General features: G+C 48.6%; 1 protein-coding gene across 1 annotated transcript; it reads left to right on the top strand.

The window, feature by feature from the left end:
* Positions 1–8,026: 8,026 nt before the first annotated feature.
* Positions 8,027–22,413, top strand: LOC137141752 (CCN family member 2-like). Its single transcript, XM_067530836.1, has 5 exons — positions 8,027–8,131; positions 15,821–16,072; positions 18,109–18,320; positions 19,809–20,147; positions 21,918–22,413. Exons 2-4 carry the CDS (start codon positions 15,910–15,912, stop codon positions 20,118–20,120), a joined length of 687 nt encoding a protein of 228 aa, XP_067386937.1. The 5' UTR covers positions 8,027–8,131; positions 15,821–15,909; the 3' UTR covers positions 20,121–20,147; positions 21,918–22,413.
* Positions 22,414–26,891: the final 4,478 nt, after the last annotated feature.

Here is a 26,891-nt window from a genome sequence, read left to right as displayed (position 1 = left end):
AGGTTTGATATGTTAGCTATAAATGGCATGGTTGAGTCAATTGACCCAGGAACTCCTGAGTTCTAATCCCAGATATTACTAGTTCTGGGACAAGTTATACCCCTTCTGCCTCAGATTCCCCATCTGTACAATGGGGACAACAATATTTGAATAGCCCATGGAGGTGGTGTGTATTGGCTAGTGCATGTTGGTGCAATACTTAGAAAATAAATCCCTTTTCTATTATTAGGAATCCTGGTTAAGTATGTTTTTCCTATTGATATTGTATGTATGTGTAATTTTATTGTGGTTTTATCTGATAACAACACAAACAATGGAGAAATTTATACATTTAAACTCACGGCACCCTTGGCAGGTAAGGTTCCTTGTTTTACACCTTAGCATGTTATGTCTGCATTGTTGTCTGATGCCTATATTGCAGGGAGAAAAACTCAGGGCATGTCTCCATGTACAGCGCTGCTGCAGCGCGTCTGGTGAAGATGCTCTGTGCTGACGGGAGAGAGCTCTCCCGTCGGCATAATAAAACCACCTCCGTGAGCGGCAGACGCTATGTCGGATATAACGCTGTCCACACCAGCTTACGTAATTTATGTTGCTCAGGGGGTTGTTTATTGACACCTGCGAGTGACATAAATTCTGCCGACATAAGCTGTAGACATAGCCTTAGAGACAGAGGTGAAGGGACTTACCCAAGAGTACACAATCAGTCAGTGGCAGAGCCAGAACTACATGTCAGGAGTCACTTCCTGGGCCAGCATGGACTCAGGCTCATCTAATCTAATGGGGCTATCGCATCCTAGCTACAGCATCATAGCTATGCCTCTATAACCCTGTAGTGTAGATGCAAACTCCAGCTAGGAAGAGTCCTTTCATCATTGTAGGAACTCCACCTCCCTGAGCGACGGTAGCTGCGTTGATGAAAGCATTCTTCCCTAGACCTAGCAACATCTAAACCAGGGGTTAGGTCGACATAGTTGCAGCACTCGAGGTGGGAGGGAGATTTTTCACATCCCTGGGCGCCATAGCTATGTTGACCTAAGTTTTCAGTGTAGGTCAGGCTAAGATTGCTCTTCTCTGCCATTTAAGTATCCTGAATTCAGTTCCCAGCCGTGCTCTCCTATGCCTCTCATCTCCTGCTGGGTGGGAGTGCCCTGCCTTGCCATGCAAGAGTAAGCAAAACAACTATTGTAAAGGTTGTTCCTTTATATGGCCCCACACCCGGTCTGTATAGGAGACGCTGGGTCCTGTATTTCAGCGCTAATCACACAAAAGATTATACGCTGTGATACAGGTGTGTTGTGCTTTCCCCCTCTGTCCATTCTGGGAGCCAGATAAAAACATCACGGGAAGCTGTTGAAATGCAAGTATCCACCTTATGCTGGAGCCTTGGCTTTAGGACCTGTTGTCTTGTAGCTTTTACTCCCCTGGGCCAGGTGGGTCTGCAGGCTCTGTTGACGCACTGTCACTTGTGGTACCCAATGGCTTCTGACAGAGCTAAACTTTCCATCCCTTCCCCCTACAAGGGGAAAAGATTAGCCCGACAAAGCCTCAATTATTTAAGAGTACAGATCTTTGTAGCCAAAAGGAACGAAGTTAGGTGGAGAGGGGGAGTGGAGGAATCTGTTTCAGACTTCATACTTGTAGAATTAAAGAGGGAGGAATAATAATAATAAATCCTAGTAAAGGTTTTTGCCAGGATTGGATTTCTCCAAGTGGAATGCAGGCGAGTCCCCAGATTCCACCAGCAGCCCGTGACCAGGAATCTGCTCACAGTCTCTGGAATTTGGACACTCTTTGGTTCACCCAGTTTGGGCTGCTCCCCAACTTGTCACTCAAAGGCAGGGCACACCCCTCGAGGAGGCTATTTAAAGAGAAGCCCGTGTGCAACATTCTCCAAACAGAGCGAGAGCGAGTTGTCAGTCTGACACCCCACCCCTCTCACTCAGGATGTGTGACAGCTTTGGAACAATAACCTGGTCTCTGTTCCTTCTCCTTCTTACACCTGGCTGGGTATGTACTGTACTGCGATAGTTTTTATTTACTGGATGAGCTTTGCAGTTTCTTGTTTTGATGCGTGCAAAATGCTTTTGGCAAACTTAACCGTTGCAGCTGACACCTGCCTCTGACAGCTTCTAGGAAAAGTTAGCTATTAACTTGGCTTCCAAATGCACTGTGTAGATAAATAACACGCATAACAGCATGCTGCAGACAAAAAGTGACACACATAGTGCCCTCCAACCAATGATCTCAGAGCACTTCGTAAACATGAGTGGATGAAGCTTCCCCACACTCTCCTGAGGTAGGTTTGATCCTCAGTTTATAGCAGGGAAACCCAAGGCACAGAGAGGTCAAACGACTTACCTGCAGCATTACCCATATCTCAGCCTTGTGCCTTCCTCCCTGCCAAGAAAAACAGCTGCTATTGAAACCCAGCTGTTTGCTCCTTGAAGCAATAAGCTTGAAATCTAAAAAAGAAATTGGACTGGAAACTCTGTGGGAGCAGGGACTGTCTCCCCCTGCATTTTGTACAGCACCTAGCACAATCAGGCTTTGATTCTGATGGGACCTTTGCACCTCAATACAAATGGTAGCAGCTGGGGCATTATTAGTGACTATGATGATTTTTTATTATGGGGCCCAAATTGTACTAAACCCCCTAGCAGACCGGTAAGGAGATAAGTTCCATGCCTCTAGCAGCTAAGGATCTAAATAGGTTTTTGTGGTTTATCACACTGATGTATGCAAAATGCTTCAGATAGATGAACTCTATCGATTGTTACTGGCAACACCAAAACTGTGCTTCATGATTTCCCAACAGAAAGAATGCTGGTCTCTGCACTGAGATGCTTATAGCACAGTGTTGTCAAGGGCTGGGCAGTTTCTGTTCTGAGGGGAAATTAGCAAATTCTTTGGGGCAGGGACCAACATCCTTTTCCTTTGTGTTTATACGGCGCCTGGTGGAATGGGGTCCTGGTCCGTGGCAAAATTTGCAGATGATACAAAACTACTCAAGATAGTTAAATCCAAAGCAGACTGTGAAAAGTTTCAAAGGGATCTCACAAAACTGAGTGACTGGGCAACAAAATGGCAGATGAGATTAATGTTGATAAATGCAAAGTAATGCACGCTGGAAAACATAATCCCAGCTGTACATATAAAATGATGGGGTCTAAATTAGCTGTTACCACTCAAAAAAGAGATCTTGGAGTCATTGTGGATAGTTTTCTGAATACATCCACTCAATGTGCAGCATCAGTCAAAAAAGCTAACAGAATGTTGGGAACATTAAGAAAGAGATAGATAATAAGACCGAAAATATCATATTGCCTCTTTATAAATCCTTGGTATGTACCCACATCTGGAATACTGCATGCAGATCTGGTCACCCCATCTCAAAAAAGATATATCAGATTTGGAAAAGGTTCAGAAAAGGGCAACAAAAATGATTAAGGATATGGAAAAGCTTCCATATGAGGCGAGATTAATAAGACTGGGACTTTTCAGCTGAAGGGGAGATGTGATAGAGGCCTATAAAATCATGACTGGTGTGGAGAAAGTAAATAAGGAAGTGTTAGTTACTCCTTTTCATAACACAAGAACTATGGGTCACCAAATGAAATTAATAGGCAGCAGTTTAAAACAAATAAAAGGAAGTATTTCTTCACACAACGCACAGTCAACTTGTGGAACTCCTTGCCAGAGGGTGTTGTGAAGGCCTAGACTATAATGGGGTTCAAAAAAGAACTAGATCAGTTCATGGAGGATAGGTCCATCAATGGCTCCTGAACTCTTCTCCTAGGTCTTGAGGAGGAGTGTTGTCTAGTGGTTACAGCAGAGCACTTGAATTCAGGACTCCTTGGATCTGCTCTCAGCTCTGCCACTGACCTGTGATCTTGAGCATGTCACTTCCTCTCTCTGCCTCAGTTTCCTTATCTGTGAAAAGGGGATAATGATTCTTACCTATCACACAAGGGTGTTTGTTAGGCCTAGTCTGTTAGTGTCTATAAAGTGCCTTGAAATCCTGTAATGAAGGGTAAAATAGTAATATCCAAACTAATTCAGAGTTAGTACTATTGGCATGATCATGGCTTGCCTCCTTTGTCCTTAGCTGTTCTCACTGTCAGACCATACAAAGAGCATTAACCATACCTGGCCTCTATCTTGCCCCTTTCATCCCAGGCACCCAGGGTGCTTTGTAAACATTTCCTTGAGCCTTACGACACCTTTTCCCCACCTCTTTGAATGGGATCATGATCCAAAAATCAGGTTTTTTAAAAATAAAGAACCCTTTGACATTGCCTGCGTTTGCTCTTTCCTTGGGGTTAGATCCACTTGGTTCACTGGTCGAGCCCAAGATTTCTCTGCTGTCCATGCTGCAAAATCAGCAGCTGCAGAGATGTGAGCTGGTTTCCCCCACCCCAGCCCAGAGCCCTCACCGGTGCTAAGGATTATGTGAAGCAGAAAGAACATTACTCATCTCTCTCCTTCAAGATACCTAGGTTCAGCCTACAGTTAGGAAAATCTTGTTTTGACTTGTAAGGTGAGCAGATGGGACCTGGGAGCCAGTGATGGAGAATATATGTGCGGCTCAGAGATGTGGTTCTTCTAGTCAGCTTTTTGCCCACAACTGCAGCTCAGTCAGTGCTCAGGGCTCCTAGGAGTGGCAGCTTTCCAACTGATGTTTGTGATGTGTGCAAGAGCTGCCAGCAAAACCAGAAGCAGGGAACTCATCTTGTTTAGCTTCTTTCCTTCCCCCCCGCCCAATTCCAGTAGCTCTGATCCATAATATTGGCTCAATTTTATTTCCACTGAAGTCTGTAGACATTTGCCATTGACTTCAACAGAAGCAGGATCAGGCCTTTAACGAGAAGTGGGGCCTCTTCCATTGAAAAGTACAACAGAATGGAACTTCAGAGCCAGAGACTTTTGTGAAGGGGAGGAAGACGAAATGTGCATTGTCTGATCGGATGCCTGGGTTCCCTTCTCACCCGCTTCCTACAGCACAACCTGTTGAAAACATCATACATTGTATTATGCACAAGTCTGTTGCAAAGCCTTGGATCTGAATACCCACAGTTCCTTGGGGAAGTCTGAATCTGGAGCCGAACTTTAGAACATGGGTTCCTCTGCTTTGTATCCAGGCAGTTTCTAGAAGAAAGTATATGGGCAGGAGTGAGGTAGTGTCTTCAGGAGTACTGCAAAATAATTAATTTATTATTGTCTTTTAATATGGCCTGAGAGTGGAATAACTAGTGGGAAGTGCTAGCGAGAAGACTCCAGGTAGCCACTCCAGCACTGCTCAGTCAGTCTTAGCTATTCTCTACCTTAGATGGGCCTTGTCTCTGCTCACTGTTGATAGTGGATGAGCCAGAAAAGACTCCAACTCACTCGCTGCTCTGTTGGCCCTGTGAGACTAGCAGGAGTTAAAAGGAGCAAAACCGAAGCAGACTGGAGTCTGAATGCACGGTGGAGCCAGGTGTACTGTGTAACAAAGTGAGGTGCCGAGGTGACATGCATGATGCAAAGTCACACAGCAGGTCTGTGGCAGAGCTAGGAACAGAATTCAGATTATCTGGGTCTGTGCCATAGCCACTAGGCTATCTTTTCTCTGCCACCCTTGATTGGAAGGTTGAGCTGCCTATAAACACAAAAGTGAAACAGAGCAGTTTAGTTTCTCTTGGTGAAGTTGGAAAAGGAGGCAAGCAGCACTGACTTCGACAAGGTCAGGAAATGATTCAAATTCTGTTGGCTTTAATCTAAGATTGTCACTGGGGATTTTAAAAACACGTGAGAGACTTTTTGAGTGTTCCTTTAAATAGACCGCTAATAGACCTGCGGCAGCTAACTTTTTCAGTGCATGGGCCACACCTTCATATAGAGATTGTGTCTGAAATTCACCACCCCCATTCATGATCTCAGGTACCCACCTCCCCTGTATCCACCTCTCCACCTACTCTTGATTGAATTACTCGTTCCTTCAGCAACTACAGCAATTGCATCTCCGAAAAATAGAGGAAAGTGCTCAAGTACTGGCAGCTTCTTTTAATGCAGCTTCACAGCTGGAAACAGATCCTGCCTGCTCTTGGCAAGTGATCCTCCGACCACAGTCTGAGAATGGGTGTGTTACAGGCAGTAGGGTGGTGGTAGAGGCTTTCTTACCAGAAGATTTTGCACTAGGAGTTTTCAAAGAGAATTAGACTTCATTCCTCTTGAATGGGATGAAACTTGGTGAGGTCTTGTGGGTTCCGATTCAGACAGATTCCTGTCTTATACTATACTGTGTTCATTGTTGCAAGAGTAGAAAGCAGCTGGAAGCTCCTAACTCCATGTGATATTAAATGAGAACTGCGGTTGTGAGCAGCAGGCAAAGCAACTGGAAAAGTTTTACTGACAACTGTTATTGGTCACAAAACAAAATTATGCAAGGAAGATGCTTTACCGGCAGGGGTTGGGTAAGATGTGACAACAGCAGCTATGTATGAACTTGGTTGTTTTGTTACTTTACACGGATATCTCAAAACTTGTTGTAAGCTTAAACTGACCCGTGCGAACAATACACAAAGATCATTTCGCCCCTGCAACTGCAGCAGCCTCTAGGGCAGAACATAGCAGATGACTAGTCATGCACAGGGGCATCCCACAGCAGTTAAACTCGGAAAATAAAGTTTCAGATATCCTGTTGAAGCTATATAGTGGGAATTTGGTAGGCAGGATGTAGTTACCCACGTGGGAAAGCCAGGATGCTGGGATTAACACAGATTTTTTTTTTTTAATGAAAAGGGGGATCTTTAATTACTTGAAATTTAGTACCTTTAATGACCTTGGTTTTACATCTCCTCCAAACGAGGCTGTGTCCAGCAGCTGGGGCATTGGTTCAGCACTGGCTCTGCGGGAAGGCTGCCACCTACTGAATCACCAACTTCACTTGCAGTATCCTAGGTACTTTGAAGGGGCCATACAATGCTCTCAGCCAAATATTTCCACTCTGCCCATTTTTGAGCATCACGGCACTACCACTTCGCCATCCTTGAGGACGACTTTTCCTTTTCAGTGGCAGGGTTCTGGATGGGAAGGTGTTGCCGCTTTAAGACTCTGGCCCCACAAATCTCTTAAAGTGGCAATGCAGACTTTCGGCGGCATTTACCATGTGAGCATACCCATCCTTTGGATCCAGCCCAGCCCTATTTACCATGTGAAATCAAACAGCAGAAATACTGAAGTGTGGGTTTTAGTGAGAGGAGGGAAGGACATCTCTGAAGTCCTTTGAGCAGGGAAGGCATTACTTTTGTAAGGTCCCAAGGAAGGAGGTTACATTAAGGTCAGCAAAAGGTGGGGCTCATCTCTCAAGCCCTGCTTGGAGAGGTAATATGGCCTAGTGAATATAGCACTGCACTGGGACTTGGAAGAGCGAGGTTCCATTCCTGGCTCTGCTGCTGGTTGACTTTGGGCTAAGCCGTTCACAACTTGGTGCCTCAGTTTCCCCCTCTGTAAAATGGGAATAATGACAGTGCCTTGCTTTGTAAAGTACTTTGAGATTTACTGGTGAAAGAGCCAGGTCTGACCATTGCTGTCGTTACTGCCAAAGGGAAGAGGACCACATCCACAGAGTGTGGGGGGGGGGGGGTGGGACTCCAAGTGTTCACTTGACCCATTGGTGTTGCCTCCAAGGGGGATTCCTTTTCCCTGAACTGCACTTGAACTTCGGGTCAGACAGGCATTGCTCATCTGGAGTCTGCTGGAGCTGCATGGAAGGGCCTTCACAGCACCCACTCTGGAGGGGGGAGGGGAGAGGAAGAAAGATGGGTTTATCCTGCTGAGCTGGGGGTGGGGCCAGAAGATTGGGGCACTTTTTAATGTCTCCAGCCTGCTGCTTTGTGCGAGGAAGGGTCTTGTTTTCATGGCTTGTCTGTCCTCCAGGCACAGTCGCAGGCGTGTTCGTACCCGTGCCAGTGCCCCTCCCAGCCGCTGGAATGCCCTGTCGGCACCAGCCACGTGCGGGATGCCTGCGGATGCTGTAAAGTCTGTGCCCGGCAGCTGGGTGAGCTGTGTTCCCTTCAGAAACCCTGCGATCACCACAAGGGCCTCTACTGCGACTTCTCCAAAATCCACAGAGACAGTGGGATCTGCTTAGGTGAGCATCTGTGTATCCCTCTATCATGAAGCTGCCCTGCCCTGGGCCTCATAGACCACAGGAGAGCCACAGGGACATCTTTGGACTTCCTTAAGGGGACAAACCATAGCAGCTCAGACAAGTGTGTAAACTGGCCTCCCTATGTGGCCTGTGTGACCCCTCTGAAACTAGTGGTGGATCCTCTAAGTATGTGACTGACTAAATGGCGCAAATTGTAACCTCAAATTGTAATCTCAGATACAAACTCCTTACATGAATTCAGAAGGCAGAGGATTTGGATTGCTGGATCCAACACCTCTCTCTCTATCGACATTGATATATCACGCTTAGCACTGCTGATGATAGTGCTGGACGGGGATTAAAACCAGGGTAAGGTCTGTGAGGGCAGTCTGTTCTCCATCCTCTTCTCCCAGCAGGTGTTTCCGGCTCAAATCCCAAACCAAAGGGAGACCATTCTCTAGTTCTGGTTCCCTGTGGTACAAGTGTTCCCCATAAGAGAGAAACCGATTTTTCTACTACACTTTAGTGGGGGAGATTTTCAAGGGCCCCTAATTCCCATTTGTGCCGAGCTCTAATAGACTTCCAACAAGAGTTGGTCGCATTAATGTCCTTTGTGTCTTTTGAAAATCTCCAGCAACAGCATCAATCCCTGCACTGATTCTACTGGAAATGCCGACATTTTCCATAGTTTCACCAAGTGCAAGGCCAGAAGGAGCCATCTGATCATCTATCTGACCTCTTATGTCGCAGATCAGACGCTAGTTAGATCAAAACATTTCAGTCTTCAGGCAACTAATCAGTTGTGAGCCACGGGCAGAGAACAGGAAGAGGCCAAAGTGCCTCCAATGATTGCGGCTATTTTGGATCATTATTGTAAAGTAATGTTACTTTTGTAATCGGATCAGAATTCTCTACTCCATCCCATTAACGATAGCATTTTACAACCACTGTGCACACGTGTTCAGAGATTCCAAGGCCGGAAGGGACCTTTGTGATCATTCGGTCTGACCTCCCGCCCAGCACAGGCCAGAGAACTTCCTCATAATAATTCTTAGAGCATTTGGAAGAACGTCCAATCTTAATTTTAAAAATTATCAGTGATGGAGAGTCCACCATGACTTTAGTAAATTTGTTCCAATGGCTAATTGCTGTCACCATGATAAATTTACATCTTATTTCCCATCTGTGTTTACGATGTTAATAAAAATGGCCAAAAAAAATAATTTGCCAAGTAGTGTGTATGCACCAACTAGCCTTTAAAACCCTGATAACTGCAAATGCAAACCTGTTTTCACCAGACTCCTCATGGAGTCTCTCAATTGTGCCAATAGGACTATTTAAAAAAACCAAAAAAAACAAGGTTTTTTTTTCCCATAATGGAGGAAGTATATTTCCTCCCTCCCCCTTTTCTTTGTTTTCCTCCCCAAAAAACAGTTGAATCATTTTTGGCTCAAACATTCCAAAAAAAAAAAATTTGCCCTCAGACAGATGCCAAGGCTGGAAAATTTCTGCCTGAGAGGTATAAAGTGGGTGAGGGAATATCTTTTATTGAACCAACTTCTGTTGGTGAGGGAGAAACAAGCTCAAAAACTTGGCTCTCTCACCAACTGAAGTTGGTCCAATAAAAGATGTTACCTGACTCCCCTTGTGTCTCTAATATCCTGGGACCATCACGGCTACCACAACACTGACTGAGAGGTAAAAGTTTTGGAAACTTTTAAACTGTTGAAAATGGTGTTTTAATAGAAACCCTCACACAATCTTCACTCTAGCTATCTTTAGTGCTCCACCACAGGATTTCAGAATTACCTGGAGGCAATAGAACCGCAGGTTATTTGTTGTAGCTGCTGATTTTACTGTGCTGATTATGTGATATGTACAAACTATGCGCTAATTTTTCACTTGCTTCCAAGAATTCAACTGCCGAGTTCAACCTGCGAAAGCTGGTTGTCCTCTTCTTTGATCAGTCTTACGTTCTTCGATCTGTTACATTTTTGTTTGTAGTGTTCTCAGAACAGCTGGCTTGGTCACCGCACATACATAAGCATTGCACAAGCAGAACTAGATCCAGTGACTAGAAGTCGAAACTAGACAAATTCAGATTGGAAATCAGTTGTACGTGTTTATCAGTGAGGGTAAGTGACCACTGGAACAATTCATCAAGAGCTGTCGTGGTGTCTCTATCACCTGAAGACTTTAAATCAAGATTGGATGTCTTTCTCGAAGATGTTCTCTAGCTCAGCCATAAGATATGGGTTTGATGCAGGTATCACACGGTGGAGTTCTCTGGCTTGTGTTATGCAGAAGATCAGACAAGATTTATCACAATGGTCCCTTTTGGCCTTAAAATGGGAAATTAAAATTATCTGGCAAAACTCCTATTGACTTCAGTGGGGCAAGGATTTCAGCCTCGGAATCCGTGAGCACCTATTTGAAAAATTTGCACCATCGTTGCTTCTACTAACCCTGTCAGAACCATCACGTTGATATCTCAGCACATTAGCAGCTGGATGCAGTGAAGGAACTTGAGGATGGGGTGACAAATGGAGCGGTGGAAGTGGAAGATGACTTCAGATACTGGGTATTGGATAGAGAGAAGAGGAGAAAGTTTGAGAGGCTGGAGAAGAGAAGGTAACAGGAGTCCAGATGAGAGAGAACTAGGGTTTTGGCAGTGGGAACAGGGGAAGAAAAGAGGAGCTTCTAAAAATATTAGAGGGAAAACCATAAGGATGTGGTACCAGCCACGGCATGAGGGGAAAAGGAAAGGGGGAGTAATGAGGATAAGGGTTATTAACAGTGTGCAGAGCAGTGTAGTGCATGAATCACAGCTAGAGGGAGCTCCTTCCCCAAGGAGCTGAAAGCTGAAAACAAAGACACATCCACAGGATGCCCCAGGAAATCCAGAGGTGGGAACAGCTCATGGTTGGCAGGCTTGTTTGTGTCATGTATGGACCTTTAAGTGTGTGGCGACTGCATATTTAAAGGCTGTAACATTCTGGGTGGCGGAGTACAGAAGTCTTGTCACCTGGAAGCAGATGTTTTGAGATGGACATATGGATGGCGTGGGGCTGGGTGGAATGCATAAAAAAGGAACCTTCTCACTCTGGTAGCTCGATTCATCGTGTTACCGTAATTGGACCAGAAGAACAAGAAAATAAAGTCTCTGGAATTAAATGAAAGGGCCTGACTGGCTGATTGGATTTTGGAAAACAAAATAAAATCCTGGCGATAAGGATGCAATTCCTTGGGTGGAAGGATCCTTTTGAAAGAACAAAGTGACCAGTACAACAGAAGGGACAAGAGGGCTTGAGATGAAAGGAAAGTTTTAAAAGAGATGAAAATGGCCATGTTCAGGGGGAAATGGATGGTTTTCTCCCAGATCTGGGTGGGATGGGCTAGGACAACTTGAACAAGGCTCTGAAAAAGCACGATGTAGCCCAAACACATTTTTTAGCATGGCAGAAATGTTTCCCTTAAGACGCGAGAATGAAAAGGAGCAAATCTATCTTCTTTCCCGGCAAGCTTTAAAAGCTGCCCAGGACCTGTCATTTTGGTAGCCAGCTACCAGAAACATTCAGGGATCATTTTGTATTTAGGAGCAGAAATCTTTGGAAAAGGCTGTTGAGCAGAGCTGGCTGAATTTCCATCATGCAAGAAATCCTGAGACTTCGTCTCATCCCAAACTGGGATGAAAGTTGAAATCTCAGAATTTTTCATGAAACATGAAATCAAAATGTTTGGTAGCAGAACACAGCTCCATAACATATGCTGAAAGGCAGTATTTCAACCTGCAGCCTGTAGCGCTTGCCTGTTATAATCGCTGGTTTGCCTTCATTATATTTAGTTTTCATTACATTCAGTTGTAATACAAGAAACCTACAGGACTGTATCCTGTAAGACATTAGCTTAAGCATAAGTTAGCAAAGATGTGGTTAAGTAAGCCCTAACTGTTGGCATAAGCAAATGGCGTAATGGTTACCTTTAGATTTTGGGAACTATGGAGAGCTTGCTCAATGGTGCAAGTTAGAATGTACCAGTAAATGCTACTGCAAGGAACATGGAAGTAATAACCACAAATCCCCATAAGCCGGGGCGATGGGTATGAGCATAAGCCAAGCTGATAGTTGCATGTATCAGTATGTTAACCTGTAGAATAAGTATACCTCAGTATTATGTGAGTGAAAAGGCTAAATTTGGGCCAGGAGGACTGAGCATGAGAAGATGATGGTCAGGCCCTACAATAAGGCAGCCGCCATGTGGTCTTTAGATCTTTCTGGGCTTCTCCCATCACTGTTTGCTTTCTACTACTTGACCCTTCAATTCACAGAGGAACTTAGACCATCAGACACCGTGGCACACTGGAGACAGGCCTGGCTTTTTGTCTCTTAACACCAGGTCCTCAGGGAGGGGTGAGAGTATGCAATTCTAAGAGCTTATGCAAAGAATGATACTACAGATAACCCTGGTATTGTATTTTCTCTACCTTTTCATGTGGCTTGGGTCTTTTCTGTCTTTGTTCATTATTTTAATAAGATATCTAATGCTTTACTTTGCCCTCCGTGTGAGTGTCCTTGTCATCTGCCCCAAAGCGTCTCACAAGATATTAAATTCCATAGTTTTTAGTTCTGTGTAGCCTGATTCTGGGGTAAGAACCTTATCACAGTCAGATCAATTGGCCATCAGTCCAAACATTATTAACCTTGAAAAAGGTCAGGCAACAAACCTTATTTAAACAAAACATTTAGATAATTTCCCATAGAACAATTCAACAGAATTGATACATTGCCACTAAATATAGTAAGCATTTTCTGGTGGAAAACTATTCTGTTGGAAAATTTTTGACCAACTCTACTGCTGAGTATTGCTCGCCCACAGGGACTCCATCTGCATGGAGCATGTTGGCATTTGAACCATCCAAGAGAACTACACTGCAGTTTGGGCCTACATGTCCTATAAAGGGAGGGAAGCCCTGGTCCACAGGCAGGGATGACCACAGGTTCACTAGACCCAACAAGTTGCAGGGATCCATGTGTCTGAACATCACATCAATCAGAACAATGTGCTTCATGGCTGAGAAAGGGGTTCAGGAAAGGGAAGACACCTCCTTCCCCCATGTGAATGAGCCCATCCCAAACACATCACGAGATGGATTGTGATTCATACCACTTCTCAGAACGCTGTGTAGTGCAGGGCTGGAATGTTCTGTGCTGGGCTAGTGTTAAAATCAATTATACAAACATGAGGCTGTAAGCTGATACAAGGGCTACAGTGTGTGTCTGAAAAGATGGACAACAGGAAATGTTGCACTAAGATAAACAGCTGTAGTTTTGGCATATTGTAGTCAAGGCAAGAAAGATGTTCGGATGCCTTTAGATTAATGCTGCAAAGACAGGCTGCTTGTTTATTGCTGCTCTTCATTCTCACCAAAGGAAATGGTCCCTTACCTGGCTCAGTGATAAAGCTGTATTGGACTATCATGCAGCACATATGAGGAAGGCTGGACTTGTGGTTAAGACAGTGGTTTGTGCCTTTTTTTTTTCTTTGCCGCTTTATGATTTGTAAAGAAGATCTGGAAGTTTCCTTTTTAATTAGGGGCTGGATCTGCTTGATCTCCTTAACTTAGAAATATCTGGAGCACTATGTTTTAGGTTCCTTGGCTTTGTTGGAGAACTTTTTGGAAGTCTGTGCCATGGGCAGGAAGAATTCTCAGCTCTCAGTTGAAGGGTTGGTATGTTCAATCTTTGAAAAAGAGCACTTTTCTCCCAAGTGTCTTTCAGGCCTTTGAGTTGAATAGGCATCGACAAAACCAAACCACAACCAGAAAGCTTTAAACAGCCTGAGAGGAAAAGTAAGATTTTTATTTGATTGGGTTTCACTTGCACGGCATCTGATGTCACAACCCTGCCAGGTCTCCAGTCACACACAGATTCTTTCAGGAAAATCAGGATGGATAAGACCCAGGTGCCTTATGGAAGAAAAAATTGTGGAGGGTAGGGGGAGGGAAGGCTTCATGATTCGTGAAGAATGCTTGGAAGGGTACAAACAAACCCTATTTGCCTTTTCCTTTTGCAAGTCACCTTTAAAATGTACTGCACTCGGAGGAATGTTGCCTTTTTGTCTTATAGCGATAACTGGCAGCAAAGCTTCGGCTCATGTGTCAGATCAGGAATGTGTCTTGCACAACAACGCCATTGACTTGGGGAACTTTCTTAGATCCAGAGAAACTCTGTTTATAAGTTGGATGGCTGTAAAGAGCTGGTTCCACTTAGCAGCCCATCCAACAGGAGAAGACGTTTCTCCAACAAACATCAGACTGTTTGGTATTAGCTCAGCGAGCAGGTGGGGCTGGGACGTGGAAGACAAGTTTCAGAAACGAGGGTTCAGGATCCCAAATAGTCCAGCAAGCCAGATGCTAGAGACTCCACTTGCACCGAGTTAGCTGCATCCTTTTCAGACTCGTCTCTGGAAGAACCAGGTCAGTGAGGATGAGTCAGAGCTCCCCTAGCAGCGAAGAGTTTGCTATGATGATCGCGAGCCAGATTGCAAACCACTTGCTCACACGGCTGAGCAGTTATTTATTTGTGTTATGGTAGCAGCTAGCAGCCCCCGTCATGGACCGGGACCCCAGAGTGCTAGACGCTGTACAAACACAGAGCAAGTCCCCAGGGGGCTTACAATCTAAGAAACTCATGAATGGTCTTGTCAATGGGGATCACAACCTGGCCCTAAGCGATGGAGCAGAACCAAAGACTTGGATCCAAACTACCCTGAACTTCGGGGCATTTGAGGTGTGGCCTTGAGCGCATCCCTGCTTCAAATACAAATCTACTATATGAGGTGACCTGCTCTCTACCACAGAGCACGCCAGGTAACAGCCCTGGATTCCTCCAGGGATTCCTTCCTTGCTCTGCGTGCAGGAAGCATTCCTCAGCGTCAGCTGGCTTCTTCATTACTCCTCATCCCTTGAACCTCCAGTTTCTTCCCACCTGGGCACTCGCCCAGTACTGTAGATCTCAATGCTGCTGGGGTCAGTCCTGCCTGGTGCGAGTCCCATCTGCTGTAACCTAAAATAACAGAGCCTCACGTCGCATCTCATGCTTCTGCAGCACTGTCCCTCCAAAGCATTTAGCTGGAATCCTAGCAACATAGGCTTGGACAAGACCTGAAGGTCACCTGGTCCATCCCCCACACTGAGGCAGGATTTTACCCGCCCGTCTCAGACATGGGGCTAGTGAATGCAGCTAATTACCCCTGGGTATTACTGGTTTGCTTGGTTAGTTTATGACCAGAGAGGTCACGCCCGCACTTCCTCAGTTCTGGATGGGGACTCAATTCGCTGCAGGTGAAGCTGCCCTTGTCTAGCCATGCAAATTCAGTTAGAAGGGTTTGCTTACCCTGGGGGGGAGGGTCACAGCTTGGTCCCTGGTGAACTCAGGGTCAACCTCAGCTCAGGATCCCCTCATACGAGCAGTCAAGAAAAGGATTCGAAACTGGCTGCTTCCCCCAGGAGTCCTAGATATCAGACGGGGGTGGGGGGAGGCGAGGGTCTCTCCTTGATGGCTGATGTTAACATGCTTTGATTTCTGGCTAGCACGTAATCCCTGGAGGAAGCGGATCATTTCTGCTTGAATCACCCCATCAGCTCACTCCCCTTTCCCTGCCCCTCTCCCCCATCGTCTCTCCCTACAGCCCAGGAGGGGGCGACCTGTGACCTTCTGGGAAAGATCTATCACAACGGTGAAAGCTTCCAGCCCACCTGCAAGCTGCAATGCATCTGCATGGACGGCACCATCGGCTGCATCCCCCTATGCTCCGACGACCTGCGGCTCCCTTCCCCGGACTGCCCGAACCCCCGCCGGGTGCACCTGCGCAACCAGTGCTGCGAGGAGTGGATTTGTGAAGGGGGCAGCCAGGAAAATCACTTTGAAACGGCCATGGCAGGTGAGCAGAGCAACCAGGTGGGTGAGGGAATATCTTTTATCAGACCGGTTTCTGTTGCTGAGAGAGACGAGAACTTTCGAGCTCAGGTCTGGGAAAGGTACTCAGACTGTCACAGCTAAATACAAGGTGGGACAGATAGTTTAGCTAGCACATGTTTCAAGGGACCATTCAAGGTAGCGTAGCCCGTTAACACCTCTACAGTCATAGGACAAAAAGGGGGGTTAGTGGGTCATAGATTGTTGTAATAAGCCCTAAATCCAGCATCTCTGTTCAGGCCAAGATTTTTAGTGTCTAGTAGAGTTATGAATTTAAGCTCCCAGGCTCATCTTCTGAAAGTGCCGTGCAGGTTTTTTTTGAGGCTGGTCAGATATAGAGGGATCGCTTTGTGAGGCCTGCTCACCCACCAGGCGATGTGGTGGTTTTGTCTTCTGTCATTTTCCTGTGTGAGTTCATTCGAAAGCGCAGTGATTGTCTGGTTTCACCCACACAGTTTTGTTGGGGCAGCTAGTGCACTGGATGAGGTACCCCACATGTTGTGACAGGCGTGTGTAGGGTCCATGGATCTGGAAAGATGTGTGTGTGTGGGGGGGGGGGGGGGGGGGGGGTTGCTGAGGATTGTAGCAGTGAAGATAGGTCTTCAGGTCTTCAATCTGTTTTTCTCGCAGGGTCTGGTGCCCCTTTGAGTTGGTGGGTCCTGGTCTGTGGGGAGTTTGCTTCGGATGAGCTTGGAGAAGTTGGGGGGTTGTTTGAAAGCTGGAAGTGGGGGTTCGGGAAAGATTTCTTTCAGGATGGGGTCCCCAGCAAGTATGGGTTGTAGCTGTTCGATGATACCCTGTATGGATTCCAGTGTGGGGTGGTAGGTGACAACTAGGAATGTGCAGTCGAAGGGGGATTTATTTATTGGCAGGTGTGTGACAGACTGATGGGAGTGCAGCCAAGCGCACTGTCAGGGAAGAGCTGTTAGCTGGGAAATAGAGATGGGCCCAAAGCCATGAAGTTAGATCCAAACTTGCCCATAGTTTGGGATATTCAGATCTGGGGCTTTCTTAGGGGCCTCTCTCTAGAAACCAGTGATTAGCTTGGTAGAGGGAAGAGTCCTCTCCCCTCTATCATCACTGTGGAGTGGTGATGAATTGTGACCAGTTCTGGGTCTGCCACCAGATGGGCAACCAGTTCTGCACCAGGAGCTGGTTTCATGTGAGTGCCTGTAATAACAGGGGAAAGAGGCTACTGTATCCTGCCGGGGAGGAAGCTAGTGGGGGCAGAACTGAATTAGCCACATTGAATCTGGCCAGTCCACCTCGGTTAACAACTAATCACCTCTGGCTGGAGCTAAGGAATGAAGGCGAGGCTGGCACTGCTGCTGACTGTGCTGCATACACCTGTGCTGTGGCTACAGAGCATCCGTCTCTACAGAAGTCCTGGTGGTGCCTTTCATGACCCCCAGAAAGTGGGGAAGTCTCAGATGTCACCCAGTTACCAAATCAGAGCTGGGTTTGCACTGAGGGCACGTCTACACTACAAACTGAAGTCGACCAGGATTAGGTCAATTTACAGCCACCGCAGGAATTACTGCAGTGGTTCATGTCCTCCTGTGGGTGGTGCGTATCCCCTGACTGTAGGGAGGGGAGGGCTCTCAGCTCCGCGTGGAGTTCTCCGGGAGGAGCCCAGCTGCCGCCTGGGTTCTCAATTCCCTGCTCCCTGCTGGGAGCCTGGTACGGGTACTAACATAATTAGGTCGACGTCAGCTGCCTTAGGTCAGCCTAACTCTGTAATGTAGACCAGGCCTCAACGGAGCTGACAGAAGCAGGGAAAAGAGACCAGACCCTGCTGACTCTCGGTCTGAAAGGGCGAGCTGGTCTGGGAGGGCCTCAATTACTCCCCCCGGCCTCTCATCACTGGAGAGCAAGACAGTGCCAACTCGCGAGCTGCCCAGCAGAGCAAGGCCCAGCTGGTCGCTTGCTTTGCATCTGGCCATGGACCTTAACGTGCCAGGTCCCTGAATGCTCTCTTGTGTCTCCCTTGGCCTGGGTCAGTTTACAGGGAGAATCCAGCGTCCAGGCCTGAGCTGAACAACCTCCAGGAGAATTGCCTAGTCCAGACCACCGAATGGAGCGCCTGCTCCAAGAGCTGTGGGATGGGTCTCTCCACCCGCGTCACCAATGACAACCCCCAGTGCCGCCTGGAGAAGGAGAGCCGGCTCTGCATGGTCCAGCCCTGCGACTTTCCCATGGAGAAGATCATCAAGGTACTGGCTGCTGGGGGAAGTCAGAAGTGGGGGCCACCAGCCTCTGCAAGACTAGACTGGGCAGGAGCAGGGCTGGGGTGGGTAGGACAAAGCAGGAGGAGGCTGAATACGCAGCGGTCAGTGGCTGATGGCCTTTCCCAACCCTTGACCTGGGAGCACAGGCGGCCTCTGGCTGGTAAAAGCACGGGGACTGTGTGCGCCAGGCTGGCGGTGCCAACGTAGTCTGAACACACGGCTCCGTATCCCTTTATGACAGGATTAAACCTTAGAGAGTTTAAAGGTGTCAGACAGGACCCGAGACGGGGGGAACCAGCGCTTCAAGGTGTTCCGGAGAATCCTTGTTCTTAGATGCCAGCTGGTGGGTCTTGCTCAGACACTCAGGGTTTAACTGATCTCCAGGTTTAGGGTGTGGAAGGAGTTTTTCCCCAAGTCAGATTGGCAGGGACCGTGGGGGGTTTCACCTTCCTCTGCAGCATGGGGCGCGGCTCGTTCATGAGGATCATCTGGCCACGTCTCACCTAACTAATTCCCTGCCATTGCAGAGGCCTTGGGCACGGGTGGCAGCACAACATCGGTTCAATCCAGGAGGTCGGACTAGATGACCTAATGATCCCTTCTGGCCTTACAATCTCTGAAACTATGAATACATGGTCAGGAGGCTACCAGCTCATTCCCTAAGATGCTGGTCATTTCACGCCCCTCCTGGTTAAATTCAAAGGCCCAATTCAGCCCTGGCATAGGCAGGTGCCACTCCTATGGATCCCAAGGGCCTGGGCCGGCGATGCTCTGCAGGTCCATGAAGCACACTACTAGATGTGGCCTCAGCCAGCCAGCCCTCAAAGTGTAGGGGATGTTTGGAGAGGGAAGTGAAGGAAAATCAGTCCCCCTATTACTGCTTCATATACTGGGCCCAGTCCTGAGAGGTGCTGAGCACCCTCCACTCCCACTGACGTCTGTGGAAACTGAGCATCGGCTCCCAGCAGGATCAAGTCCTGTAGCTAGAGCTAGTCAAAAGCTTTATAAACCAAAAACAAATATCCGGTGACAAATGGCGTTTGGATTCAGTTGAAGTGATTTGCCAAAGCGTTTTGATTTCTTTAAAATTCCCTATTTTTTCCTCCATTTTTTTTTTAAACATAGGAAGCATGTTTAACAAAATGTTTTTGTTTCACTTTGATGGGAAAAATTCTACTTCTCACTTTTAAAATCTATTTTCCCCACCACTGTATTTTACTGCTTTACTCTCTCCCAGTTGAGTCGGTGAGAGAGAGACACTTTTCTCACTGTAACGAAACAAAATGTTTCCAAAAATGGGGGGGGGGGGAATAATTTTGAAATGTTTTCATAGAACACCAATGAATTTCAGCCCCAACAAAAACACTTTTATTTCCTTTAGGGTTTTTTCTATCCTACACAGGCAGCTTTTTCCAGATAGCGCGATCCTGTCCTGCAGGGTTAACCCTTTCCTTATGACTGCTCTCTCCCCAGAAAGGAAAGAAGTGTGTGCGGACCGTGAAGCCCCGCCAGGGAATCCGCTTTGAGTTCTCGGGCTGCACCAGTACCCGCTCCTACCGCCCCAAGTTCTGTGGCAGCTGCACGGACGACCGCTGCTGCACTCCCCACGCCACCAGCACTGCGAAGGTGGAGTTCAGGTGTCCGGAGGGAGACTTCTTCCAGCGTAAGATGATGTTCATCAAGACGTGCTCCTGCCACCGTGACTGCCCCAGGGACAATGACGTCTTCCTGGCCACCTACCGCAGACGGATGATTGGTGACCATGTCAAGATAGAGAAGCAGTAGCCCCTCCGCTCCCTAATCTGCAGGCCAGTGCGTTGAGTGCTCTCAAGTGCCTGCACCCTGAATTCCAGGACGTTTCGGTCTCTCCCCCTGCCCAAGGGGCTTTTCAGAACAGGGGCCCTTGGCACAAGGGGGCCAGAGGAGCTCGCTAACAAGCCAAGCAGCGTGGAGGAGCGGCCTCCGGGCACCCGGTGCTGCAACTGTCCTCGTAGGCTTGTGCGTGGGGATCTGCGCCACCGCCGCTCACCCCGAGCGGGTTCCTTTTGAGGATGCTGAGGCAGAACGGAGCGAGGCTGCAAACAGAGATGGGCCTGGACTGAAATCCTGATCCAAATTCCCCAGACTTCGAGGGAGTTTGGATCCGGATCTAAGCCTTGCGGCCCTGGCCCATCTCTAGCTGAAAGTGCAGTGGGTGAGCAGTTCCCTAAAGCCCCTGCCGTGCCAGTACCTGGCAGCAAACCCAGGGCAGGAGGCAAAGGAGAGGTCCGGGAAGTCTGAATGTGCATCAGCCTGCTAGGCCTGTTTCCCATTAAACCACAGAGTAGGGCTCTGGTGCATAGTGATCTCTGCAGTGCTTCCCTGTGAATGAAAGTAATCAAAGCCCAGTGACGGGTTAGTGCCATGGCTGTCAGTTACTCTTGACTGACTGACTGACAAACACGCTTCCCCTGCTCAGTGCCCAAGCTCAGAACCCCGTGGCCCAGAGCAATCAGATGCTCAAGAGCCCTGTGCATCCGCTGCATGTCTCTGGCATGAGGTAGTGGATGGCAGCCGTTTTTCAAACGTCAGATGACCCTGTACATGCCCTGGGAGCTACTGAGGACAGGAGAGAGAGTTACAAAGGAAACAATGCGTTGGTCGGTTGGTCCCATTGCAAGAGACCTAACATGGCTGCATGGCTTTCTTGGGAAAATCCAAACCCAGTCGAGACATCTCCATAGAAGAAGGCTGTTACTCTGCTCACTGTCAATGCTGAAAGGGTGACTTTAGGGCCTGATTCTGATCTCAGATACACCAGTGTAAATCAGGAGTAACTCCAGAGAGCACTGCCAGTGTAAAACTGGGATGAGCTAGATTAGAACCAGGCTCTCAGCCTGAAAAAGCTCAGCCAACAGATCTGCCCCTGTGTCTTCTGAGTCCCACATGTAGACTTTACTGCCAGAAAGTGAGTATTTCCTACTTTTCACCTCTGGTACCGCTTCAGAGCCAGGTCTGTTGTGGGAGAGGGAGCTGGCTTCTTTTCTGGTTCGTGCATGAGCAACAGAATAACTAACAGAGCTTCAGTTGTAGAGTCTTTATTCCTGGAGCTGCGTGAGCAGGAGGAACCCAGCTCAGGTCAGATCCCAGGGAAAGTTTGAGGTGCTGGAAGGAAAAATCCATCTTTAACTGTAAACTGAGCAGATTTAACCTGGAGATACTGAGAGAACCACATGGGAAGCTCTGATTGGGGCCCTGTGTCTCACACACGGGATGCATCTCTTGCTGCAGAATTTGCTTCGTAATCTCAGTGTTTATTAGAGAAAATTGTTTCTAGTCCTCACGAATGCAAACAAAATCTTAAAATTGTGACCCAGGTGTAACCAATGCAGGGGTGTCTACCTGAGTGTGCAACCAGCCTGAAGCAATAGCTCTCAGAGGTGTGAACTGCCCCGTTCACTTCAGTGGGATGTTACACTGAAGACTGAATGTCCAAATGTCAACATTACTATTTAACGCCGGTTCATTTTAGCAGAAACATCCAGCTAAGGGGCTGATCCCACAGTTGCTAAGTGCCTTTTGTGTCTCCATTCTTTAATTCAGCTGAGGCTGGGACAAAATTCCCACCAGAATGATGCAGAGTCAAGGGGCCTCGCTGCAGAACTGAGGTCCAGCCAGCTGCAGAGGATGGGACCTGGCCTATGCTGCCATCCATAGTTGCGTGTCAGAGCAGAGCTTCCTGTCAAATACCATCCCCAGGCAGTTAGTAAACGCCACCCTTCAAAGCCTCATCCATGACCTGGCCGCTGAAATACCGGTGGTGTAAAACATCACCCCTTTCCCCCCATCCCAGCAGCATCGCTCCCGTCACAGCGACTCGTGGAGCTGTAGCCTCCAGTTTTTTGCGCTGGGATTCAAACTGTAAGTACTGTGTGTACCGTTTCTGGATCGTGATCTGTCAGACAGCCGTGGCTGGGGCCTTTCCATGTCGTAAACGCCCCCCACCTGTTTTGTGCGGTTCTTCTGGGTTGGTGGCTGCTCTTCCCCTTGGCTGCCTGGCCTTGGAGTGTAAAACTAAAATGCAGGTTGTACTTTACCTGAGAACAATGAATGTCTCTTTATTTTGTATGTAACCCACCCACCTGGACTCTTCTGTGGATGAATGGTCCCCGACGTGCCACTGGCAGCGTAGAGAATGGGGGATGTGTCCAGCAGGGAGCAGAGAGGAGCTCCCTGTGGGAATAGGGGTACATCTCAGCTGTTTCACCAATCACCAGCCGCTCTCAAAGCCCCAGGATCTCTGCCATTGGTCCATGCAGGAGTCCTTTAATCAGATTCATTCCTCCCCACAAAGGAATGCTGCCAGTAAGTAAGTAAGTAGTGTCCATCCAACACCTCACTGAACCTAAATGAGAGGCAGGGAGTCCCAGACTGCATAGCTGAGTGAATCCACCTCTGGATCTGGGGGTCAGGAGACATGGTTCTGGTCCCAGCGCTGCAACTCATTGGGTATGTGACTTTGGGCAAATCACTTCATGCCTTTTCCAGGGCCTCTCACTATGCATCCACAAAGGGTAAGGCATGATCTCAGCTAATGCAGATAGCACAGTGCATGTGCAGAGAGGTGCCGGCCTGTGCGGTTCCCCAAGGTGATGCCTGGGCTATGCTAGCAGCCCATCCTGCACGTGTGGGTTAGCCAGGAGTCAGTTCTGGGTACCAGCCCTGCGGCGTGCACAGAGGCAGCCATTTGCCAAATGGCCGTCTTTAATACTCAGATAAAAATAAACCCGGGAGCAGATGTGGCCAGAAGTCAGTGTGAATAGGCGGGAGCTTTATGGAGGCGTAACAGTTTAGGGACGATATTCACTATGTTATCCAAGGGGTGCCCCCCCATGCTCCATGTTAATTTTACAGGAATCATTTCCCAGAGGTCGTGTGGGTGAATCTCACATGACACCAGCTGGGACAGAGGAAAGCTCCTCCTGAACTTGAAGCTGTGACCCTTCCCCGACTCTTTTGGTTAAAGACTCTGAGGGTTCTGGCCCCTATGGAGATAGGAAAAATAAGGAGGCAGCAGGACAAATCCCCTACCACTCCTGATTTACTGTGTATAACCGGGCCTGATTCCCTTCTCGCCCCAGCTGGTTTTACAACATCCACCTCCATTGAGTCCTATGGGGCCACTCCTCATTCACGCTAGCCTAAGGGAGGGCAGAATCATAATGTTCTCTCTGAAGGTGGGGCAAACTGGCTCCAGACGCCCCCAGACGACAGGGAAGTTTCAAGCTGGAGCTGAACCAGGTGGCTGACCCTGTGAATCGCTCCTTGCAGAGCAGATCATCCATGCTGAAGTCTGGCCAGGGCGCAGGGCTAACACCCTTCCTCTTGTGGGAAGTGCCCAGGGATCTTTAATGGCCGTGAGTAGTTGCAGCCGGTGCCATCGCAGAGCTAGAGTCGAGGAGCGATACGCTGGAGTGCATGGTGGCACGGTGGTAGCTGAGGGGCTTGTCTCTGCCCTCCATGGGAGGGAGGCACAGCGGGTGGGCACCAGAACGTGAAACGACCGAGAGAGAAAAGGGCATTGTCTGCTCGTTGCCATGTGGGTCTCCAGCAAATAAGCCCCTCGCCCCAGCAAGGGGAAAAGAGCTGAGGAGGCCGGAGGAAGAAGACAGAGGCATGGAGAGGGGGAAGGCACCTGGGGAAAGGGATGAGTGGCCCACTTTGGGTATAGGTCTCCTAAGAACCCTGGGGGTCACGCCCCTGCCATGCCATTAGTTCTCGTTCTCTGTTGCGTATAACCATTGGCCACTAGGTGGCAGCAGACACCTCACTAAATGGTACTCAGGTTCTCCTGGTGGGTGGGCGGCTTTCCAGGGCCAGGTGTGTGTGTGTGTGTGTGTGTGTGTGTGTGGCGGGGTGGTGGGGGGGTGGGAGGGGGGCTGAGATAGGGATACACGGTCCCTTTGTGTCGCTGCCTCCTTGTAAAGGAGCCTCGTGGATTTCAGATGAGGTGCCCCCTTGGAATGCCCTGCAACATGGGGGGATGCAGCAGGACCCATGCTAGGGCCTGGGCCGGTCAGGCTCCCCAGGCGCCACGGCAGAACCATGGTGAGGTGCCAGCCCTGCAGAGAATCAGGCCGCTGAGATCCTTTCAAGGCTCAGTGGCTTCCATTTTGCTGAGCTGCCGTGAGCTAACCTGGGGCTAGGCACGCACGTTTCCCAGGCTGCAGTCAGCAGCTCGGCACGTCGTTACCACCCAGACTCCGTGTCTTTTCTGGTGAGCCCAGTGCAGTTGGAGCATGCTGGACTAACAGCCCTGCCATCCCGTTAGCCCACAGGGCAGGTACAGCATGGGCAGCAGCAAAGCAAGCGTTCCTTGCGGTGCCCTGCTGCTGTGACCCCAGCCCTGGGCCGTGGGCACTGGCCGGAGGGTGACGCTCTCCAGACTAGAGCTGGTCAGAACATCTCTGACTAACAGTATCTGTGTCGGAACCTGATTGTTCTTTGCTTTTATGGCTGCAGTGCCAGGGAGCCATGGTTGTTCCACTGACGTGGGAATGTTTTGCGGAGATGGACCGGTTTTGGCCAGGTTTCTGCGGTCCGAGGCGGACCGTCCCGTCGCTTCTGACCAGAAAGAGAGGAGTCAAAAACCTCCTTTCGGAGCTGGAAATGGCCAATTCGACATAGCTCCGTTGCGCGGATGTTTTTGGCTTGTTCCAGTCGCAAACTCTCGACAGCCCTTGCGAAGTGGAATTGTCCTTTTCCAGCCAGGCCACTCCAGCCCCAGCGAGACCGTGCCAGCTCTGCAGTCAGGATTCCCAGCGGACACTCAAACCTGAGTGTCTCCTCTAGTACTCTGAACCCGGGAGAGTTCTGGCGGGCTGGCGAGGGGTGCAGATTCCACTGTTGTCACGGCTTCTTCCACAACAGATACAGGCACAACAGTTAAGATGACTTTACTGTGGAGCCAAGTGGAATCTGTTATATCTATGCATGCTCACAGTATAAGATTGCCATCTGCTGGGCATCCAGGGGCTCTCCCCACCATGGAGACTTGTCTACACGAGCGAGTTATTCTGGAATACGGCAGGGTGTGAATTTAAAATGCTGGAGCTATTCTGTAATATGAGTCCACTCTGGGGACTATTCTGCAATAGCTATTCTGGTCAATGTCTCCATGTAGAGAAGCCCCTGGGGCCCTCCCACAGGTTTTACTGTGGGGTGCTGAGTTGCTCAGCTGTCTGGCTTGGATCTGAGTGGAACATGCACATGGGACGTGTTCTTGGGGCCAGCTGTGAACCGAGCACAGTCAGTGACCGTATCGCTTTAGCCCAGACCACATTCTCGCGGTGTGTGTGGGGTGATAACCTGGGTGTGTTGCTGGGGCCCCGGCTGGCTTGGCTGGGGATAAGGTTGCTGGCGGAGTGGTGAGGTATTTTCCACTGTGCTCTTCGCTTTGCAGAGCTGGTCCCTTATCAGCCTGCCACACTCTTCCCCTGGGCCGTTTCACTGTCAGGTGCAGCCCACAGCTCAGGGGAACTGAAAACGGGCTCTGGGCTCTTTCCTTTGTCCTCCCGCTTAGCGCTCACGGGACGGAGCTGTACAAACACTCTTAAAGGCTCCTGCCCCTTCCAGGCAAGCTGTCCTTGTCTGTCAGCCTGGTCAAAGGTGGGGCTGAAAGTTTGCATCCCCCATAGAGGAGGGACATACGGTATATTCAGAGGGACATAGCCTGACTCTACTGGCTCCAAACCCTTTAATGATCAAAATTAGTGCGGTCTAGCACGTGCATAGAGTTCTGCATGCACAAAGAACTAACCAGCAGCCCTCCTGTCCCTTGGACTCTAGGGAAATATTATACCCAGTTTACAGACCAGGCACCTGTAATGGTGCTATAATAAGCACTGCTATACAAAGTCTGTGCACTCTCTGAGCTCCGCTGGACGGAATCTGAACAGCTCAATGGTGTGCCATAGACCCTATGCTGCTGGTAGCTCGAGGAGAGTCCGTTAGCCCCAGTGGTAGGGGCCTGAGCCAGCTGAGTTCTATTCATGCTGCTGTTGTGAAGTCCTAAATAGCTGTGGTGTGCGGCATGTTGACAGCTGTAAAGACCTTGCTGGTGATTATAACAGTCTTTTGAAAAGAGAACAAGGCCTTCCTCCACAGGAATACATGGTGAAATGAGGACAGATACTGAGATAATCATCTGCCTTGCTATTTCTGAGCCTGCAGCTGGAGTTGCTCATCTGGCCGGAATGTGGTGTCATCTGTGACATTGACTTCTTGGGATCCCAGTGGCAGAGATTAAACTGGCTCTTATATTAGTGATTTTAACTGAAGATAATCTGGCATTTCTACAGTGCCTTTCAGCCCATCTGGCTTTACGAGTTATGGAGGTCAGAATCATTGCCCCTGGCCCCTGAAATGCAGCCACCTCTGGAGCAGAGCACAGACATTTAGGCCAGGAAATGAGGAATACTGTATCCAGTTAAAACTATCGGGGATTTCAGAGAGACAATGCAATTACCCAATTAGAATTTGCTCCGGACGCTACAGCTGGTATCTGTTGGACCTCTC

Source organism: Emydura macquarii, unplaced genomic scaffold (assembly GCF_026122565.2).
Source record: "Emydura macquarii macquarii isolate MOO-44397 ecotype Brisbane River unplaced genomic scaffold, CSIRO-AGI_Emac_v2 contig_3113, whole genome shotgun sequence".
Lineage (NCBI taxonomy): Eukaryota > Metazoa > Chordata > Testudines > Chelidae > Emydura > Emydura macquarii.
Note: the sequence above shows the minus strand (reverse complement) of the source record. Positions and strands in the feature narration are given on the sequence as shown.

Coding starts and splice junctions, on each gene's coding strand:
- LOC137141752 (XM_067530836.1), top strand. CDS start 15,910: ATGGACGGCACCATCGGCTGCATCCCCCTATGCTCCGACGACCTGCGG. Junction 16,073..18,108: donor CTTTGAAACGGCCATGGCAG/GTGAGCAGAGCA, acceptor GGCCTGGGTCAG/TTTACAGGGAGAATCCAGCG. Junction 18,321..19,808: donor CCATGGAGAAGATCATCAAG/GTACTGGCTGCT, acceptor CTCTCTCCCCAG/AAAGGAAAGAAGTGTGTGCG.